Source organism: Neopelma chrysocephalum, unplaced genomic scaffold, assembly GCF_003984885.1.
Source record: "Neopelma chrysocephalum unplaced genomic scaffold, ASM398488v2 Primary Assembly neopelma1_24, whole genome shotgun sequence".
In the NCBI taxonomy this organism is placed as follows: domain Eukaryota; kingdom Metazoa; phylum Chordata; class Aves; order Passeriformes; family Pipridae; genus Neopelma; species Neopelma chrysocephalum.
In genome coordinates this window covers 15,686,217-15,704,110 of record NW_020897693.1, presented here as the reverse complement: position 1 = coordinate 15,704,110, position 17,894 = coordinate 15,686,217, and the positions used below count along the sequence as shown (strand labels likewise).

The 17,894-nt window shown below is 49.2% G+C and overlaps 1 protein-coding gene across 3 annotated transcripts in view; it reads left to right on the top strand.

Annotated features, from left to right (window-relative positions):
- TP53I11 (tumor protein p53 inducible protein 11) overlaps positions 1-17,149 on the top strand; it is a 25,616-nt gene extending 8,467 nt beyond the window's left edge. For 2 of the 3 annotated variants that reach the window (XM_027704548.1, XM_027704540.1), the window contains exons 2-7: positions 9,097-9,466; positions 10,579-10,637; positions 11,199-11,247; positions 11,686-11,782; positions 12,385-12,486; positions 13,419-17,149. In XM_027704548.1, coding sequence (XP_027560349.1) covers positions 9,338-9,466; positions 10,579-10,637; positions 11,199-11,247; positions 11,686-11,782; positions 12,385-12,486; positions 13,419-13,552 — 570 coding nt within the window. In that variant the 5' untranslated portion in view covers positions 9,097-9,337 and the 3' untranslated portion in view covers positions 13,553-17,149. Of the gene's footprint in view, positions 1-5,510; positions 6,142-9,096; positions 9,467-10,578; positions 10,638-11,198; positions 11,248-11,685; positions 11,783-12,384; positions 12,487-13,418 lie in introns of those variants that run through there. The other variant, XM_027704533.1, reaches the window with a different exon arrangement.
- The last annotated feature ends 745 nt before the right edge of the window (positions 17,150-17,894 follow it).

The following is a 17,894-nucleotide window of genomic DNA, read 5'->3' as shown; positions in this document are numbered from 1 at the left end:
TCTGGGGGATGCTGTAGGTCTGGGGGATGCTGTAGGTCTGGGGGATGCTGCGAGACAGTGCTCCACAGACATGGCCCTGTGCACCATGCACTGCCCAACTAGTGGGAGTTGAGCTAGGAGTTTCTTCTAAGTTGTTTCACCACCACCTTTTGAATTAGCAGACCCTGTGCTAGCTCTGGCAGCAGCTATTTAGAAGTTTTCTTTTAAATCTATCCTCCTAGCTCCTGTTTGCCCAACATGAGGAATTTTGCATCTAACATTTTTAGCAGCAACCTGTTGCTATAGAAACTGCTAAGGTGTCAGAGGGAGCTTTTTGCCACTTTGGGATGGCTACCAAGTAGTTAAGTATGTGTTTTGTTGAGAGGACTTCTCTATCATGTTTTTGCTAAGCAACTTGCCGACCCTGTCTGCATGTCTGGGCTTAATTTGTGTCTAAGGAGCCATGAGGCAGTGATACACCTGGAGTTGTAGTTGTGTGTGAATGAACAGGGCTTAATATTGGTGAATTGTTTAGGGAGGATATGAGAATGTGTTCCTGAGCTGCAGTGATGGGTCCAAGTGGTGTGTAGGGTGGTAGTCCAGGGCTCAGAGATGACAGGTGATATCAGTCTCTAGGGCAGTAAATGGTTAACCCAGAAGCAGGAGTCAAAGCTCTCACTGATATCTCCAGCAAGAAGTCTGGGACAAGCTGCTTCTCTCCCCCTGAGACCAAAATATAGGTGAATGCCAGCATATTTGGCTGGTCTGGTGGTCTGAATTCTCTTTACTAACCAGTCAAGAGATCCTCACCGTGCAGCGAGTCCCAAAGTAAGTCCACACAAATCAACCTGTGTCTTTTATTTTTATATTTATATGTGCTTAATTTGCTAATCTACAACTTGTTATTATTTATAAATGAAATGTATTTATGTAATTAACATGCTCTTACAGGATGTGGATGTAATCATGTACTATGGGAAATACTCCATAACATAGGGTTGTTGACAACTCAGCTGTTGGCTAATAGTCACTTGGGCCATTTTGTATCAGGCCTGATTTACAGGGCTTCTGTGTCATAGTAGCAAACTTTATTGCTTGCACAGTGAGAGATGTGAGTCCTATGAGTGTTTATGTGCCTGGAACTCAGGAAATATCCTGGCTAGACCAAAAGGCAGTCTCCCTGCTTAATGCAAATTTATTCGTCTGCCCTTTTTTCTCCCCACTGTGTGTGTGCCTAGACTGCACATCTGGTCATATCATGACAGACTATGGAGATGAGAAACCCTTTGTTTTTTACACAAATGGAAGAAAAAATCTGCTGCTGCTGGTGTGTCCTGTAGGAGTTGGTCTCAGGCTGGGGCTGCAAGTTTGCCCATGAAACAGCTTGGGAATCTGCTTTTGGGGTGCTGGAGTGGCACAGCCTCATTTAATCTTCCATTTCATGGTTGTAGACATATTGGTAGTGTATAAATCACAGTAGTGGCATTGTGCTGGGTAAGTTCCAGGTCTGCAGATAGAGAACTTATGTTGCTGGAGGTGTAGATCGTCATCTTTGGGGAGGGAATCTGTCAAGAATGGCTTTGAAATCACCATTTCAATGACAGTATACAGAGGGCTATTGTCTTGTGTGTGGCTCAGGGGACTTAATCTCCCAAACTGCAGTTTTTTACAATTTTCTTTTGAGTTCTGGAAAGGGACAGAGGTGAAAGGAATTGTTGGAAGTAAAGAGCATTGGCTTCCTGGAGCTTTTATGAAAGGCTCTTGTCAGGTCCTTAGGTGCACAGTGGGAAGAAAATCTGGAGAGGTTTGAGGGTGTCGGGAGAAGAGATGCAAGAAGTCCCATGTCACTGTTCGGCAGTGTTGTAAGTGAGGAACATGTATATGGGCTTCTCTGTGGTCCCAGGGTTACTTTTCATACAACTCGTCTGAGCCTGTGTCATGGCTCAGGTGTGAGGCAGAGGAGATGAAATGAGGAGATGCATCAGATTTTCTGTAAAACCGACCTTCATTGTCCTGTTTGGTTGAAGGGCTTTCCTAGCTTTTTAAGCTGCTCTTTTTCAGTATCAAGGGTTAATTTACTTGGTGGTTTGGGTTTTCTTTGGGGGGGGGGAATTGTGTGTTTTTCTGTGTGTGCATATGGGTTTTTGCTTCTAATGTTTCTCTGTAGAAATCATCTGTAGGACAGATGGCCTGCTAAGCTTCTGGGACTGTCTCTCGCAAACACCTGTCTAAGGCAGCTGGGAATCAAAGAGAAATTCTCCTCTTTTAATGCCCTTAAAGAAAAACAGCACCTGATCCTAGTATGTCCTGCTTGCCTCTGTCTCTCCATCCTCTCAGTTCCCTGGGAACCTTAACTGCTTGGTTGTGGCCATCTGTTGAGACAGCAAGGGGCTGGGTGCAGGCTGTGGGCTGAGGCTGGGAGGCGGCTGCCAGAGCCTTTGAGAAGATCAAGGACAGCTTTGGGTTGATGGATTGCTGTGGTTGGCTGGGCTGAGAGGGAGGAGGATGATGGAGGAGGTAGACTTTTATGTAAATAATACAGATGGCATCCACTGAGGCAGCTCATTGTACCTTGCTGATTGTGCCTTTCCTCCTTTGTATTTGCAGCCAAAACACGCCTCAGCAGTGAGGGATGGGCTACTTGAGAAGGCAGGGTAGCGAGGCTGGGCTTGCACTTGTTGTGGGGTGTGTGCATGCACATGGTGAATGAAAGGTGAAGTCTGTTTGTCCCATGTGCTGGGAGCCCACTGAGCCAGTGCAGCAGGGCTACGGTGGGACCAGGTGTCCAGCTGGGCACCTCTGCGGTGTTCTGCTTGCTGTGCCCGTCACCGTAGCTGTGCAGGGCACCTTACTGAGCACGTTCAGCATGTTGCAGGCTGCCCCACCAGCTGCTGCGAGAGGCAAACAACCATTTCTCCCCTGAGGTGCTGCCAGGGCTCGCATAGAGGGGTTGGTGCGTTGCTGCAGGTGGTGGTTGGCAGGGCGGCGGGAGCGTGGTTGCTGTGTTTAATTATAGCTCCTGTTTGAGAAACTAGTAGAGCAACAGAGCTTTTTTATCATGTTTTGGGGAAACTGAGCACTTTACGGGTTTTGATTGCTATACAACACATCCTGTGACACGGAAAGAAACTTTCCTGTGGTCCCTGCTGAAGGAAATTTGAAACCTGTGGGCAATAAAATTCTGGAGCTGGGCCATACCTCTCACTATGGCTTGGCCCTGATCGTGGTGATTCTTGGGACAGGATGCTTTTACAGCCACAGGGAGCTTGGGGGCATGAGTTGCCACACCCAGGGGCTGCAGAAGAGCAGTGTGGAGGAGGGTGAGGTGCTGAGCTTGCTTGGGAGATGCAAGCCTAAAGGGATTGGAGGAAACATTCTGTGGAAAGGGCTGAGCAGACTTTGCATGTCCCTTTCTGCATGCAGTGATAACAGAGGAGGCAACATGAGTTAACTCTTTCCTCCCCAGCAGGCTGCAGAGACCTCATTGTTCCCTGCTGAGGGGTGATGCTGGCTGTATCCATTGCGTTTTGGGATTGCCGGAGCTGCTGGAGGCACTGGGTGCTGCTGCCTTGCGATTGGTGGCTCTGTGGCTGTGGGCAGCTCAGCATCACTCACAAACAGCTTTGGAGGGCATCTGGCCATGGGGCATGTCCAGCCTGAAGGGCGAGCTGTAGATGTGCCTGAGGCTCTTGCGCGTGTCAGGTGGTTTGAGTTTTGTCTGTGGGAGGTGATCTGGAGGCACCCAGTGAAGATGTCCTTTGACCTAAGGATCTTGCTTTGCATTTTCAGCGTGAGATCTACTGCCTAGCTTTGTAGGTATTCCCTAAGGAGGACAGTGTCTCTGTTCCTGTTAGAGTTGCTTAAAGAAATAGCAGGGCTGTGGCAGAGTTGGAGATGAGCCTCTGGCAAGAGATGTTTCCTGCTGGTTTTGCAAAGAGCTGTCTGTGCTGAAAGGTCTGGTGTTTATGTGGGAATAGAGTCCTGTGTGCCTGGCTTGTTACAGGTGACAAATCTGAAGTATCCCTGTTGCTTAGGTGTACAGACTGTGCCAGACTGGGCAGGAGCAGCAGCTGCATTCTGCTGCTGTGATGACTGAGTGCTAATTGTTTTTACTGCCTGAGCATCAGGTTATTTTTGGCTTGATCAAGTTTCATTCCCAGCTGGCTGGTGGCAGAGAGGTCCTAATCATCTAAATCTCCACGCTTGACAGAAATCTAGGCAGGGAGCTGGTACAATCACCATGGGTTTGGGATGTGCAGTTGCAGCAATACAGCATGAATATAGCTGTAACTTGGTAGTTACATGGGATATGGGAAGTTCTGGCTCAGGGTCTGCTCCACCAAGGGCTTCCTGGGGAAACTTTTGTTAGGCCATTTGGATAGGATGCACAAAGATGTGTTGTGGTTCTCAGGTGTAATGTTGGGTTAGACACAGGGGATTTGCCTCATCCCTCAGGATTTCAGAGTCCTGAAGTGTCCAAGGTTGTTTACCAAGAGATTTTATGCATGTATACAGTGAGCAGACTGAACCTGCACATGTAGGGGGGGAAAAAAAGAGTCTTGGATTCTATTTAATTAGGCAACAGCCTAATGTTTGCAAGAGACGAGGTACTTGGTAGGTGTGTGCATCCTGTCCTTAATCTACTTGTTCCCACTGCCTCTTCTCTTTGCCCTGCTCATGTGTGTGAGCCCAGGCTTTCTCACTGGCTCTGTGGCTGCGTAGGTATGGGGTCCAGAGCAGCTGCTGTGAACCTGGTACTGTCCTCACCAGAAAACAGACGGAAACGCCACAACGTGGAGAAACACCAGAAGAGCTGGACAAGTCCACTACAGCTGCTGGGCCCTTGCAAGAGAAATGCTCTGGACGTCAGCCTGTCTGTGAGGGCCAGGTACAGCACAGATGCCATGGTGGGTGCCCCTCTCATGTGCACACCCCCTTGTGCTGCTGCAGTGCTGGAGAACTCCCCTGGGCTCTGCCAGGGTGCTCCCAGGGGTACTCCAGTATTGTAAAGGGACACTGACAGTGCTTTATACTTACTCTTGGTTTTCAACCTGTGGCCCGTGGAAGATACTTAGGCATGGCAAGTGCCCTGCTAAGCTGTTACAAAGGACATAACATCCACTGCACCTTCTTGGTTCATTCCGAGGCATAACAAATCAAAGTGGGCTCAAGATGTTGTCTCAGGCGTATTGACTTGGGAAATCTAAAACAGGACAGCAAGAGTCCTTTCCCTGGCCTGAACATGGTAGAGCTGAACAAACTGTGTCCAGCTTAAATGTGTAAACCTTTCACTCATTGTCCTGGCTTGACTCTGGTTCGTTGTCTCTTCATCTGCTTGCAGATTGGAAGCGCCCTCAAACCCCTGGAGCAAGAGGTTCTGTAATATCACCTCTTTAAATCAAGCAGCACTTCTTTGTCAGGTAAAAGGCTGCACCTTGGATGGCAGTGCCACTGAAACAACATCCAGCTTAGCAGTAGGCAGCATCCCTGTCTTCAGGGCCCTGGGGAGCCATGTCCTCCCAGGCAGGAAGGATACAACCCATCTGCAGCTTGGCCTTGGCTTGCTAAGGCTGTAGGCAATCAGCTTCAGGTGCCTGCAGGAATGGGGTCTGGTTCCCCTCGCTCAGTGCCGTGCACCCGCTGTGACGGGCACACAGCTCCGGCTGCTGCAGCACCATTGCGTGTGCAGTTGAGTTGAGTCTCCCCTCTCCCACACTGCAGAGCTCTCCTCTCCAGACACTGGGAGGGAAGCAGAGATGTTGGGGGAAGAGCTGTGGAGGTGGGGAGAGATTGAGCTATCATTAGCATGGGACCAGTGAGGTTTCTTTGCACCACTAAGCAGTAGCTATCAAAATTGAGTGCAGTATGCTGAACAGCTGAGCAAGGGAGCAGAGATTGAAAGGAGCCTGCGAAGAAAAGGGATTTAAGAGGAAAAACCCCTCTTTCAGCTGCACACGGGCACTGTCCAACACAAGAGAGCTGTGCCAGGGAGTAGGAATTGCCTGTTTATGGTGATTGATCTGCGCAGCCCCTGGGATGCTTGGAAAAAGGATTAAGGAGGCGAGAATTGCAGGAGAAGGAGGAGGTGGAGGTTTACCTTTGAAAACTCACAGGCTAATAGAAACCATCCTCTAAATTGTCAGTGTGTCAGGATACATTAATGTAAGTATAATGTTTTCAAATCCTCAGCATCTTCTATCTGAATGTCACTGAATTAGCACTGATGCATTCATTAGCTCATTATCCATTAATATGCAGTATTTGTTAGGCTGGCTCTGTCTCTGGACGAGGGGGTTAGAGATGTGGGACTGGCTGCAGGGCCATGCCATAGCTGTGCTTAGTGCTGTAGGGGTGTGGTTTTATGTACCAGAATGGCCTTCAGTGATTGTTTTATTGGCATTTGTATCTGGCCTGTGTTGTCCCAGCTCTTAGCCAGTGGTTTACCACAAATTAGTGGAAACTCTTAATGGGAGAGCAGTGCTAATGATGATGGGGATAAATTTCCACCAACTCCTGCCCTGAAAGCAACTGTCAAAACAATTGATGAAGGCAAATTTTGATCTTTGGCCTTGGGTCAATTGCAAAACTGCCTCTGTAATCACAGAGCTGTTCAGTCTTCCTTGGTGAGTCATGGAGTCCCCCCTTCAACCCCTACCACGTTCCTTTGCTTCTTGCCCTCAGGAGAAATTCTCTATTCCTTTTTATCTTTCTCCCCCCCTTTCTCCCCCCCTTTCTCCCCCCCTTTCTCCCCCCCTTTCTCCCCCCCTTTCTCCCCCCCTTTCTCCCCCCCTTTCTCCCCCCCTTTCTCCCCCCCTTTCTCCCCCCCTTTCTCCCCCCCTTTCTCCCCCCCTTTCTCCCCCCCTTTCTCCCCCCCTTTCTCCCCCCCTTTCTCCCCCCCTTTCTCCCCCCCTTTCTCCCCCCCTTCTTTGTCTTCTCCCTTTGCTTTGTTTTCTTTTTTTCCCCCCATTCCACCTTCCCTTTCACTGCCATTTTTGACCACGAGGCCAGAGCATGAGATGTGGGCAGCAGGCTTTCCCTGGCAAGAAGCCAAGATGCAAGAAACCAAGAAGTGCCAGGCTGGCATGGCCAGCATACTCAGCACCCCAAGTCCTATAAAGATCAGCAAGCCTCAAAGTCTCTTATCCCTGAGGAGAGCCAGTAGGATGCTGCTGCTCAGGCCCTCTGCAGATTTTTCCCTCAGCTATCAAGTCTTCATGGAAGGACTTGGGTTTGCTCCACACCAAAGCACGCAGGGGAGGGAGAGTGGTCAAATAGGTACCTGCACTTTTACAGGGGTGTGAGAGTCCTCCTGACAGCCTGGCATACCTGGGGCATCATGTGTCAGCCCTTCATTTGGGACTGTCTTCCCCATGTTCCAGAAGCTGCTTTGGGCTATATGAGGGCTGTGGGATGGCCTCAGAGTGGTCCTGAGGCTCAGAGTGAGAGAGAGGAGCATTCACCAGAGGTGTGTTGCTTCAGGATTGGAATGGATAGCTTTGATCAGAAAACACTGGACTAGAACTACAACAGCAACATGTCTTTTCTGGTTTCAGCGGTTCTGGTGGGAAACTGCTCAACATCCAGCCTTGTGAGTCTGGGTCAGACAGGAGCAGGAAGAACTGCAAAAACTGTAGTAAAGGAAATTAAAAGGGTGAAGCTTTTCTTTTTGATGTATCACTCTGGCTTTGGGGTGGATTTTATGTGCAGATTATCTAGATTTGAGTACAAACAATTTATTGTGACAGTTTGGGTCAGCAAATTCTAGACATGATAAATCTTTCAAACTTTTCTACTGTCAGCTGCCATTTGAGCTTCCTGCCTTGTGCTCGAGGGTAGGCATGAATGTACAGCTTCTGCCTTCCTCCTGAGCGGTTGTTTTCCATTGTCCTACTTCTGAAATATTTCTAGACCCTGACTGCTGCACCTGGCTCTGTGCTGCCTTTCCAGGAGCCTGGGCTTAGTTATTCAGTGGAATCAGAGCAAGAAAACACATCCAAACAAACCTCCCCTACAATCCAAAAGAAGCACTGAGTAGCTGAACTGGCTCACTGAAAAGCATTTTGCCTCTTGGTCTGCCAAAAGGGTCTAATTAAATCATGGGAGTCCTAGCGAGATCTCTTAACTTTGCCTTACAGAAAGAGTTATGTTGGGCACTTGCAGACATGACTGGCCTTTCTTGTCTGAACCACCACAGAAAAGGGTTTTCCTTGGAGAGGGAAATCCCTTGCAAGGCAGTGGGACAACATTGACATGCACAATGCCAAAATAACTGCCACCTCATTTCATTACTCCCTGAAGACTCATGAAATACTTAAGAATAAATTGTCTTCTCCTGAGGCAGCTGTGGGAAGGCTCGGCTGGGGCACAGGGCTGCTGGTGCTTGAGCCTGATGCTTGCTTGGGCTGGATTAGCTGGTGCCTGGGAGCATTTGTCTGTAGGTCTCTGGGAGGGTGAAGTAGCAAATGGAAAAAGGGGTTTATTTTCAGCTGCACCAAGATGAAATGAAGGCAAATTAGAAGAAAAGGCTTTCCAAACTGAGGGTTCCCAGAGTTTTATGATTGTGGGATGATACAGAGTGATTTCATGGAACTCAACACCTCTACCTTTATACCACCATACCAAGGCAGAAGTTATCTTTTCCATCACAGTTTCTGTCAGTTGCCTTTGTCTTTACTTATCCCAGGCAATGTTTGTAGTTTCTAGTTGCCATCATCTTCTGTTTCCCAGAAAGCAACATATCTTCAAGGGAAGTCGTGCCTCTAGCTTTTTGCTGTTCAGGGGCTGATGTTTTCAGGCATAACATGGGGACTGCAACATCTGAGGCAGGTGGGACACAAATACCTGAGACTTGTTTGGGTTTGGGCCTGAAATGGCAGCTGAAGGATGTGATGTATTGCATGGGAAAGGACAAAAGGCAAAGCATTGCTGAATGACTTTAATTCCCCTAGTCTGAGAAGCATTTAATTCTCCTAATCTGGGAAACAGCAAAGAGGTACTGTTGGGCATTGCCTCATGCTGGGATAGACCAGATTATCGTTTGTAGGTCAAAAGCATTTATAACTAAATTCCCACACTAAAGCCATGCTTTTCTGATTTTTTTCTTTCCCCCCATGGCAGATTCCAGTGATGGCAGGATCAGCCTGAGATGAGCTATCTGTAGGTGGGGCTGGGCCTTGTTCCCAGGGCTCTCTGCCCCATTACAATGAGGAGCCATCTGCCAGCCTAACAGAAAGATTTTGTGGCGGTGGTGGTCTTTTTTCTTTCAAACCTCGTGAAATTTCATGTGACGGCAGAGCCACTTCCTGCACCCTCCTTGTGCCACCTCGCAGCCAGGACTTGGTGGTGGAAGGCCACCACCATGGCGGCGAAGCAGCCCCCGCCGCTGATGAAGAAGCACAGCCAGACAGACCTGGTGAGCAGGCTGAAGACACGCAAGATCCTGGGGGTCGGCGGGGAGGATGACGACGGCGAGGTCCATCGCTCAAAGGTGAGGCCAGAGGAGAGGGAAGCCTGCAGTAATGATGGAAAAGAGACCTTCTGCTGGGCAAAGTAAGGTGGTGTGGAGCTTTTTTAGCATCTAGTTTCTGCATCCACTTTGGCAAAAACAGGCTCCCAGCTCCATAAGGCTCCTCTAAAGGGAAAGGTGAAGGCTGTGGTGGCACAAGTAATGGTGCCTTTGAGCAGTGATGGGCTGTGCAGCCTGCTGGGTGAACAGGAGCTGCCTAACATTGCTTTTTGTGATAATAGGGTGAGCTCTGCCCTCAAGCTTCCTTAATTCATTCCTGACATTGTATTGCTGAGACACCTATGAGCTAACTTGGAGCTGGTGCTATAAGACCATGGCACCACCAATGTCCACCAGCCGGTGGCCTGGACACTGGAGCAGCAGTTTAAGCAGTGCCTCTCAAAAGAGGCCTGAATTGCAAACAAACAACCTGTTTAACTGATACACCAGAGCTGGAGGACAAGGGTGTGCCCCATGGGAGTCCTGTCCTCAGTGCTCTGTAGAGAACTTGCTGGCAGGGGATTGCCTGGTTCCTGCCTGTGAGTGGGGAGCAGCACAGAGCTCTCTGCAACCGAAAGGTCCCCCAGTGCCTTTCCCTGGTGCTGGTGTATGTAGTCTTCCCACCCACATGGCTTGCCCATCCTCATGGTTTGGGGTAGTCACAGCCAGGCATTGCTCTGGGCAGTGTGGACATGAGAACAGGACAGATGCTGTGACACCCTAAGGGCTCTGCTGGAGCCTGTGCTCCATCAGGATGTGACACGCAGGTGGTGTGTGCGAGTAGTCAGTTCCCTTCTTACATAGGTAAGAGGTGACAAGAGTTAATGTTGACCCTGCCCCAGCCCCATGCTGCAGGTGACTGATCGCAGTAAGGAAGCAGTAGAGGCTGCAGCTCCTGCTGGAAATCAGGGTAACCTTTGGCAGGTATTGGGACCAAGGGATCACAGATGAATCCCTTGTCCTCCTCCTCCTTCCAGCCCTCTTAGAGATAAACTCCCACAGGGAGTTGGGTATGTGGTTTTGGGCTGCAAATACTGCCTAAAGACTGGGGAAGGATCTGCTTAGTGACTTTGTGCCTTTCGTTTGAATTTCAGATTAGCCAAGTACTGGGAAATGAAATCAAATTTGCTGTTCGGGAACCACTGGGGCTCAGGTAAGATATTGGATCACTTTGAAGCTGGGTCATCTGAGGGCCCTTTGTCACAGCATAACTGGCTTCTGACACCTGCTCTGCTGCTACACCAGCATCACTGCTCCCTGCAGGAGCTTCTTGGAGGCTGTAGGATCAGACCCATTCTGCCTTCTTCCCCCATAAATCAGCCTGAGGCCTGCAAGTTCTTGTCTCACAGCATGTGCTGGGAACTACAAGGACTATGTGGGGCTGGAGGAGTTCCTGGTCTCCTATGTGACAGGTGTGTCCTGTGGGGACCCTGCTCTGTACCATCCTCTTGGCAGGGTTACTTCCTTCCTTTGCTTGGGTGAGGGGGAGTTTGGCTCTGTCTCACCAGCAAAGCTCGTGTGCATGCTGAGGCTGGAGCTAGTGGGGATGTGGAAAGCTGAGTCCTACCATGGGAGGCTTCAGGCTGTCTCAGTTGTGCAAGGGGAAAGGATGAAGGCTGATGAAGGGGCAGGAAGACAGAAATGCTTTGTGAAGTATGAGTTATGGGATCACCTCTGAGCTCACGCTGAGTCCTCTGTCTTCCCTCTCATACAGGGTCTGGCAGCTGGCTTCCGCCGTCATGTTTTCTGGGGTCGCCATCATGGTGAGTGAGGGATGTGGTCCTGGGTACTGCCAGCTCCTGACTGCCAAAGGGTGCCCCAGCATGGATCTTTGACCCCTGGCATTTGTCTTCTTCCTCTGCCTTTAGCAGCTACTGTTTTCCCCTGTGAGGCCTTTGCCCTCACTGTCTCAGTAATGGACTTTGCTAGCAGTGTCCTTGGCAGTTCGTTCCCATCACCAGAGTTTGTTTTCATAGTCAGGGTCATAAACCACACATGGCATGGCAGCCTAGGCCACAGAAACCAGCCGTGCAGCCCATAGCTAACACAATGATATTTCTTGCACCTCCTTAATTTCCAGTTTCCTGGCCAGTGGCTCCAGTCCCAGGAAGGTGTGATGTTGGAGCGCTGCTACTTAAGAGGACACATTTTGGTGGCCCTGGTCAGTGCAGGCTGCTGAGTCTCTCTCTTGCCTCTGCCAGGCCCTTGCTTTCCCGGACCAGCTCTTTAATGCCATCTTCGAGGAGGAATCGGTGAGCAGCAAGACTCCCATCCGGCTCTATGGAGGAGCCCTCCTCAGTGAGTGCTGTGCCACTGTACTGGGGCACATGGCTGCCGTAGAGTAAGGGGAGAGGAGGCCAAAAGGGCAGGAGGGGACAAAGTCCATCCCCAGCCAGCTAGCGAGCTGCAGCTGGAGAGCACAATATCTGCTGTTAGCAAAAAAATTGTTGAGGTGTATTTTGAAAAGCTTGGCTACTGCTGCTTTTTCCTAGCACAGAGTCAGGCTTGCTGCACGTAGGAGAAAAAGGTCTGTGCATTCTCTGAATACCTAGGAAAGCACCCCAAGTACCTCAGCAAAAGGAGCCTGCAGCTGGGCCAGGTGAGGGGTGTTGGGCTGTGGCTGGGGCAAGATGCACCCGTGGGAGTGGGAGGGGAGATGGGGCAGGCGTCAGCATCCCAGGGGAAGCCAGGAGGCAAAGGGACAAGAAGGTGAGGTGAGCTTGGAGATATGGTTTGGGAAGGAAAACGGACCGTCGTCCTGCAGCGGCACCGCGCGGGGCTGTCGAGAAGCGCGGCGGCGGCGGGCGGGGCGTGTGCGCCGGGCAGTGGGAGGGCTGGTGCGGTGCCCCTTCCCGCTGCCGCCCCGGCCCTCGGGCAGCGCGCTACGCTGTCCCTCGCAGGCATCGCGCTCATCCTGTGGAACGCCCTGTACACCGCCGAGAAGGCCATCATCCGCTGGAGCCTGCTGGCCGAGGCATGCTACTTCGCCGTGCAGTTCCTGGGTGAGTGCCCGCGGGAGGAGGAGGACGCGAAGGCTGCGTGCCCGCCGGGCGGGGAGCGGGGGTCAGCGGTGGGCAGGGCAGCGGTGTGAGCGGTATTGGAGCATCTTCCCAGCCAGCTGCTCTCCTTTTTCTTCCGACATGGAGCAGCCTCTGCTCTGGGCTGCTCACTGAAGGGTGAAACATTGCCCTCTGACAATTCATTTTGTTTTCTTCCTGAAAACGTCCTGGCCTTCACAGCCAGCACTCATCTTTGGTGGAGCGGGCTGCCTACATGCAGGGTCTGACAAGAAAAGACTGTAGCAACCTACACTAAAAAGGGGGATGTTCAGTCATACCAAAACAGAGAATAAGAGTTTAGCTTGTTTCTAGGGAGCTTATCTCTATTTAACAAAGAAGGGGGTTCTTATATGTGTGTATTGGTAACTCATGAACTGTGATGCTGATTTAGATATGGGCTATGTGTTGGTAGCCAAAAAAGAGACACGTTCAATTGAGGCAGAGTATGTAGACTGTGCACGTTTTCTAGATGCTCCTAAAGTTGAGAAATGTTTATCAGCACTGAAGTGTTCAAGCCACAAAGCAAACTCAGGAAGATGGGGCTCCCACATTTAACATCTGAGCATGATGGAAACTTGCATCTGCTCGAGTGACCATTTCAGGCTGTGGCTGCCTGAATGTGGGGCTGCCTTTAAAGGAGGGTTTCTGTAAGTGAGAGCTCTGGGATTTGTGACTGGCTGCAAGGCTGTAAAATCAAGCAAGTGAATTCACTGTGCATGCAAGTGAGCCTGTGCTGAAGGCTCCCGCGCTTGCAAGGCTCAGCAGCTCTTGCCAAGACACTGCGTTAGAGGGCAGCAGAAAACAACTTTGTGCTATTTGTTCATTTGTGGTTTTGTATCACCAACCTCTGCCTTGTCTCTTTCCTTCTTCTCCAGTTACCACTGTCTCCCTTGCTGAGAGTAGCCGGATAGCCACGGGTGCTGTGCTCCTCCTGGTCAGCCGAGCCCTCTTCATTATCATCAGCATTTATTATTATTACCAAGTTGGACGTCGTCCCAAGAAAGTCTAATTCCTGGGCTTTTTTGTTATGGGAAGGGTGGGAGGGGGGAGTTTGTGTCGGTAATTTTGCATTATAATTATACCTTTTTTTTTTTTAATTTTAGTTTTTAATTAGTCCCTTTTGGTTCTAAAGTAGTTTCCTTCTTTACCGGCATGAATCAGTGTGCAACCTGGTGCTGGTGGCACTGCCAGCTGAAATGGGGGGGAGCAGCAGCAGGTGGGATCCCCCCAGCCTCTCTGCAGGAGGTGAGGAGCAGCAGGAGGAAGGCTCAGGGAAGTGTGTAGGCCTGGCAGGCTCAGGGAAAAAAAGGCCAGTTTTCTGGGAGGAACTGACCAATTGGATCACAGGCTCTGAACCCGATGGAACAAAGCACAAAATAAAGCCAGCATATTGAAACCAAATCCCTGAGGAGACAGGGCAGTAAGACAACCAATGAAGGACTCAGCTACTCTACTTGGTAAGCCTTGCACCTGCCTGATGGAGTGTATGCCCATGTGTACAGCCCGTTCCCCTTTTAGCAAGTACTGACTGTCTAGGTAGCTGGGGGCTGGATGGGGTCAAGATCAGTGCTTTACAAACAGCTCTTCTCTGCCACGGGTGCATTTTTGTGTAGTTCATAGTTTTGCACCAGGTGCTGTGCAGAGCTTGGCAGGAGATACACCAAAAGAAGAGGGAGAACCCTTACGTGTTCCCACTAAAGGGACAACACTGGGAATAGTGGAGCAGCTTGAACTACAAGATGGGAGAAGTGAAGGAAGCTATTGGAAATAGCCCATTGAGCACAAAGACATCCCCTTGTTTGTGTTTCATGAAGTTCGTAGGCTGGGGTCCTATCCCCTTCACCCTGAAACAGTTCCTACAGTTGCAGCTTTACTGATGGTAGTAGCAGAGGTGGGTCTGAGGTCGCATCTAATGTTTTAGTTAAGCAGGGGCTGGAATGCCGTTGAGGCTAGCACTAGTAAGAGCAGAGCGAGCATCAGTCCAGATGCTTGGGTCAGGGAGCAACCTCTAGAGATGGCTGTGGGAGATGGTCTTCCAACTCTGCTGATATGCAGGTATCACGTCTCTTCTGACTTGGAGAAGAGAGAACCAAAGTTTGTAGCATTAAGATATTTAACTGGGATGAAGAATAGCAAGGAGTGGAGCATATGAAGGCATCATTGCCTTTTCTGGTTCTGTCAAGGCCGGATTTTAGTACTTTAGTGCTCACCGGGAAGTTTCTTTGACACCTCCTGGGCTTTAACAGCATTGGCTACCCTACTTCTTAGCGCTTTCCTTGTGGATTATGCTTGTCCACAATTAGAGGTGGCAGTTTATTCTCTGTGGGACTAAAGCCAGAAGGTCTGTGTACAGGATATGGACTTCTTACTCATGCACTACTGTTGACTGGATCAGAGCATGCCCTGTAATAGAGCTGATGTTCCAAAATCCCAGTAGAAAGATGCCGATGCAAACAGAACTGCTTGTGTGAACAACAACCCTCAAGCCACTGGTGAGACTGGGATCTATGGCTATTGCTATTTTATATCTTAGTAGAGTTAGAAGAAGGTAGTGGGTAGTTAATTGTATGTCGTGTTAGTGCTTTTGGCATTTAGAAGCAGCTACATAAGCTTGGGACACTGTGTGCATTGTACTTACTGGCCATGCAAAATGCCTGACAGGTAAGAATATTGGAAACATCACAACTATAACTTAGTTTCTTACCTAAGAAGTAGATCAAGTGGAGAGGCAACATCCAACAGCAGGCTAAATTCTGGAGCCTCCCAAGAACACACACTTGTCAAGCTGCTTTCAGCATGTCAAAAAATTATACTGAGCAACTAAAACTTTTAATTAAGAGGAGTGTTCCTGTTCAAGTGGAAGAATTGGGCTCTCAGAGGGAAACCTTTACCTGTGAGGCAGGTAATGATCAAATACAGCCCAGAGAGTATCAGAAATTAGACCAAGTGGTGCTATGTGCAGAAGCTGGAGCATGGCAAGCTGTGGCTGTTGCTCTCACCCTGTGCGTCACCTGCATGGGCAGCTGCAGTGGCCTCAGTGTGGCACTTTGGCTGTAGTTGTTGGTATAGGTACGTGAAGCTTGATTCTTTGTGTTTTGGGGCGTCACATGAATGTATACACAGATTGATGGTTGGTTTGGGGGGAGGGGGAGAAATTATGTTTCTGGGACAGACAAGTAAAACCACAGCAAAAGTAATCTCGCAGAAGAAGGAAATGGAGGCTCTTCTTAATGCTGCCTCCCATCTGTGTTGGCCACAGGTCCTATGAACTTAGTTATGACTCTGGTTTGATTAGTGTACCTTAAAATATCACCCCGTAAGTGAGAGAAATGAGTTAGTGCGTTATGTGAGAGCAGTTCTCCAAAGACTTCTTGATGGTTAAATCAGGTGTGGGAGGGTGGGGGAAGCAGTTACAGCTTTCCAGAGTAGCTTTAAATTAGGTGAGATCAGATTCCTCTGGTCCCCTGCTTAGTAACTGCCTCTGCAAAATCTGAAATAATCAGCCACTTCTAGGTTTGCCAGTTAACTGGGAGAGTGGCCACTTAAAAGATTTCATACTACTTGGTATCTAGTCCTTAAAGTGGAGAGATGGAAGAAGTTGTTTTATTTTGATGCTTCTTGCTCCATCTTGCTATCAACAGACCATGTAGAAATCATGGAAATGGAGTGGGGCTCTACATCTCTTCTACAACTGAGTTATGGTCCTTGGCATGTCCCTTCTTGTCAGCAAGGTGCAGCAGGAGAAACATGACCAGGCCCATTGAAGGTGGTGAATGGGTAGCAGGGGAGGTCTAAGAGGGTGTTTCTCAGGGTGGCTTGAGGACGAAGCCCAGGCAGAGCATCTGCAGCACTGCCAGAAACCCACTGAACTTGGTTGTCTTCACTGTTTTACGAATGAGGGAAAAGGAAGGAGGATGCCGAAAAATTTTGTCCAGAATAGTGTCCCTAATGACAGAAGTGCTGGCACCATAGCTGAACGTGGCAGTTGAGCACATAATTTGGGATCAAAAGCCTGAGGCATCACCTCAGGCTCTGCAACTGATCTGAGAAAAAAACTGTCTCCACAGGCCTCAGTTTCCTTATCTGTTTATACTGTGACAGAGGCCTTGGACTGTTGTCATTCCCAAGGGAGACTGCAGTGAAGTACCTGTATTTGTACAGTGCTGTGCAGGGCTAGTAGTCTGTTCCCCAGAGGGTTGTGCCCAAGCAGGCACAGGCCAGGACTTAAGGCTGACCCCCTTTCTCTGCCAGGGATGAACCCAAACCCTTGCATTCGCAGAACCCTCACTTTGGAGGGTGAAGAAAGCTCATCATTCACATAACTCCCTACATCACCATATTTATGCCTAACTGGTATCTGGCAAACTGGAGCTGGTGACAAAGGAGAGGCTCTGTCTGTCCTAATCTGGCCTCTCCCTTCTGATCAAGGGTTTTTACATGGGGGGGTGGGGGTGGAGGGGTGGTTCAGGGGAGAATGGGACACTTCAATTTATACCTCATTTTAGCTGCTGTACTTGAGTTTATTTCTTCTATGGTAAGAAAGTGACTGTACTGAACACCAAGCAAATAGTGAAAATTAAAGCTGTTTCACTTCACTGTCACAATATCTTTTATTTTGTTTTGGGTTTTTTTGTTTTGTTTTTTTTTTTTTTTTAGAAATGCACACAAAAAACCATGCACAGAGTGCTTCAGGCTTGTGTTCTGGTTTATATTACCAAAAAAAAAATTCCTTTCCATATAAAAAAGCATTACAGTAGGGAATACAGGATAAATTAGCTCCACTATCTAATAAAAAGTACATTTACAGTTTTTTAAAATAGATTTCAAACATTATTTCACACGCCAGCCCTTTTCCCAGGCATTTGTGACAGTCGTTTGAGCATTAAATAACAGCCAGGAGGCAGGGATGCTAGAGGGGCTGTGGGCTCACAAGCACAGGCTCCTCTCTACTCCATCCAAGGTTCTTGGGCCATGGTCACAGTGCTACAGCAAAGGAGGCAGCAGCACAGCAGCTCTATCTGGTCTCCAGCCTGCCCAGAGCTCTCCAGCGAGCAGTGACTCTACCTTTAGCCCCTGACCCCAGACTGTTCACCAGAGCTGTTAAAAACAAATACAAAAATACAATTGCTTTTCCTGCCTACAGTTCTGAAAACTACTGTACAACACAGGGAGCAGCCACATAACCAAGGGACAAAACCAACAAATTTACATGCTTTGCCATACAGTGGGAGTCTGCTTTCTGGGGTTGCTAGTTCGTTAAATTCCCCTGAGGGAAATTCTTTTTGCATCTTACCAACTACCACAGGTTCTGTCAGACTTGCACATATTGATGCTGCCTGGCCTTTGCTGGG